A 2,828-nucleotide genomic window follows, 5' to 3' on the forward strand; every position below is an offset into this window, starting at 1 on the left:
AGATAAAAAATTATTCTTTTTTTTTTTTTTTTTTTTTTTTTATTTTTATTTTTTTAAATGTGACAGATCTCTGGTCACCCTAAGCCCAGAAAAATGGGCTTGTGTTGCAGAGGAATTACACTTTCTTAGGAAACACTCCCAATCCACTGCGCTGTGTGCATGCTGAAAGCTGCAAAGATAGCGGGAGGGGAAGGCGAGGAGCCAGGAGCACGTGTGTGATGCTGCCCTTGAGTTTTGAGGCCTTACCTTCTCTTGCAGCTCCAGTCGAAGACTCAACGGATGCTGTTAAATCAGTAACGAACTGTGCGTGGGCTGGGGAGGGAATCTCTCAAATGCTTTGCGGGCTTGCTGAGGGAGGAAGGCTAAAATACGTGGCTCTGGCTGCAGCCTCCTTGCTCGCTGCAGCGGAGCTCCAGGCGTCTCTGCGGGCAGAAGCCCTTGGCACGGGCACGGTGCTTTGAGCTGGCGAGAAACTTCCTGCCAGAACGGTTGGAAAATGCCGATTTTGAAGAAATCGAAACGTTCTGTGGCGAACGCGTTGATTTTTTGGTCAGGTTTTTCTGATGGAAAGCAGCTTTCCCAGGGTGACCCTGCCTGGTATCGCCTCCTGCGTGCTGCTGAGCTGGGAGCCCGGGCGCGCAGGGAGCCCAGGCACCGCTCTCCCTGCCGAAACAGCGGTGACGAGTCTTGGCAGGGCAGGGTGAGGGGAAATTTCTGTGGTTTTCCTCCTCAAATGAGAATTACAGATGCGGGCTGTAAGAGGCATATTTGTGTGTTTGGTTTTAAACAGGTAATTCACAGGTTGTATGTGTGAAAAGCCAGTAAATCCAAGGTCAAGTTAGATTTTTCCAGTGAAAGAGGCTGAAAATTATTTATTGAGTGAAACAGTTAAATACCAGCACAGTTGTGCTTTGTCTAATGCCAAGGAAACTAACCCCTCCTCCCTCTCCTTGTCCTCAGGTTCAGTGGCAAATATGAACATTTGTCAACATTTGACAACACCTCCTTGGGACATCATGAATTTGCTGGAATCTCGACCACAGAGCACTTGCAATAGCGCTTTTTAAATTTAAATTTCATTTAAGTGAAAGAAAAATAATCATCTGGATCAATTGTAGTGATGGCTAGCAAAAGAAAATCCACAACTCCCTGCATGATACCAGTAAAAACACTGGTGCTTCAGGAGACCGAATTGGACGCTGTAGAAGGTGGTCGTGAAGGAACGCAACAAGATGCCCCTGCAGAAGGGCCAGCAGCTAGTGACGCTGGTGCCAGTAACAGTAATAATGGAGCTTTGTCTAACGGGCACCGTGGTATCGCTGATAGCGACACTTACATCTGCAAGTCTTGCGACTTTGGATCTCAAGACGTTCATCACTTCTTTGGGCACTTGGACTCCGAGCACTCAGACTTTAGCAAAGACCCTGCGTTTGCGTGTGTTGCGTGCAACTTTCTGGCAAATAGCCACGAAGGGCTCTTGCACCACAATGCAGAGTCGCACGCTGGTGAAACGAGCTTCGTCTGGAGGGTGGCTAAGCAGGACAATCATACCTCCGTGGAGCAAAGTCTCTGTGAGGCTGCCAGCAGCCATGACCTTCCGGGAGAGGTTCCTGAAGAAGGGGTGGATGGCCAGTCTGAAATTATCATTACCAAAACCCCCATCATGAAGATAATGAAAGGTAAACCTGAGGCCAAAAAAATCCATACACTGAAGGAGAATGCGTCAAGTCAGTTGGGCAGTGAGTCGGAGGTGAAAGATGGAGAGCATTCATTCCCAAACGGCTCCGTGCCGGTCAGCCAGCCCACTGCAAGTTCGACAAAATCATCTCATATGGTGAATGGCTCCATCATTGGAAACGTGCCTGTTCTGCAGGCGGGTGTTGCACAACTTGTGTCACTGCAGCAGCAACCCCCGTTGCATCAGCAGCTACCTACGTCCAAGTCCCTTCCCAAGGTGATGATCCCCTTGAGCAGCATTCCAACGTACAACGCCGCCATGGACTCCAACAGCTTCCTCAAAAACTCTTTCCACAAGTTCCCCTACCCTACAAAAGCCGAGCTCTGCTACTTGACCGTGGTGACAAAGTACCCAGAAGAGCAGCTGAAGATCTGGTTCACTGCCCAGAGGTTGAAGCAGGGCATCAGCTGGTCACCGGAGGAAATTGAAGATGCCAGGAAGAAGATGTTCAACACTGTTATTCAGTCCGTGCCACAACCCACCATTACAGTTTTGAACACGCCGCTGGTTGCAAACCCCGGGAGCGTCCCCCATCTTATTCAGGCGACTTTACCGGGCCACGTGGTGGGGCAGCCGGAGGGGACGGGCGGGCTGCTGGTCACGCAGCCCGTCATGGCAAACGGCTTGAAGGGCACCAGCTCCTCCTTCACCTTGGCAGTGACTTCCGTAAGCCGGCGGCACAGCACGGCACGGTGAGCTCCAGCAACATGTCGGGGGTGAAGGTGGTCAACAGCGCCCAGTCGCTGCTCACCGCCTGCCCGGCCATCTCCTCGCAGACCTTCCTGGATCCCAACGTCTACAAAAACAAGAAGTCCCACGAGCAGCTCTCGGCCTTGAAAGGCAGCTTCTGCAGAAACCAGTTCCCTGGCCAGGCTGAAGTCGAGCGGCTGACAAAAATCACGGGCCTTTCCACCAAGGAGATTCGAAAATGGTTCAGCGATAGGAGGTATCACTACAGGAACGTGAGAGGCGGTCGGGCCGTCTTCCCTGGAGACAGCGCTCTCGATTCCCTGCCCGAAATAGCCTTCGACGTCTCGCCCAGAGGAGCTGAGCTGAGTCCCATGGCGGCGGCAGCCACGCCGGCCCCCCC

The 2,828-nt window shown here is 51.9% G+C and overlaps 1 protein-coding gene across 1 annotated transcript in view; it reads left to right on the plus strand.

The window, feature by feature from the left end:
* Positions 1-1,120: 1,120 nt before the first annotated feature.
* ZHX3 (zinc fingers and homeoboxes 3) overlaps positions 1,121-2,828 on the plus strand; it is a gene marked incomplete at its 3' end in the record, with an annotated part of 2,394 nt that continues 686 nt past the window's right edge. The window contains 2 exon segments of the mRNA XM_010284659.1: positions 1,121-2,405; positions 2,408-2,825. Of these exon segments, the coding sequence (XP_010282961.1) occupies positions 1,121-2,405; positions 2,408-2,825 (1,703 nt within the window).

Source organism: Phaethon lepturus, unplaced genomic scaffold, assembly GCF_000687285.1.
Source record: "Phaethon lepturus isolate BGI_N335 unplaced genomic scaffold, ASM68728v1 scaffold31513, whole genome shotgun sequence".
Taxonomy (NCBI): Eukaryota; Metazoa; Chordata; class Aves; order Phaethontiformes; family Phaethontidae; genus Phaethon; species Phaethon lepturus.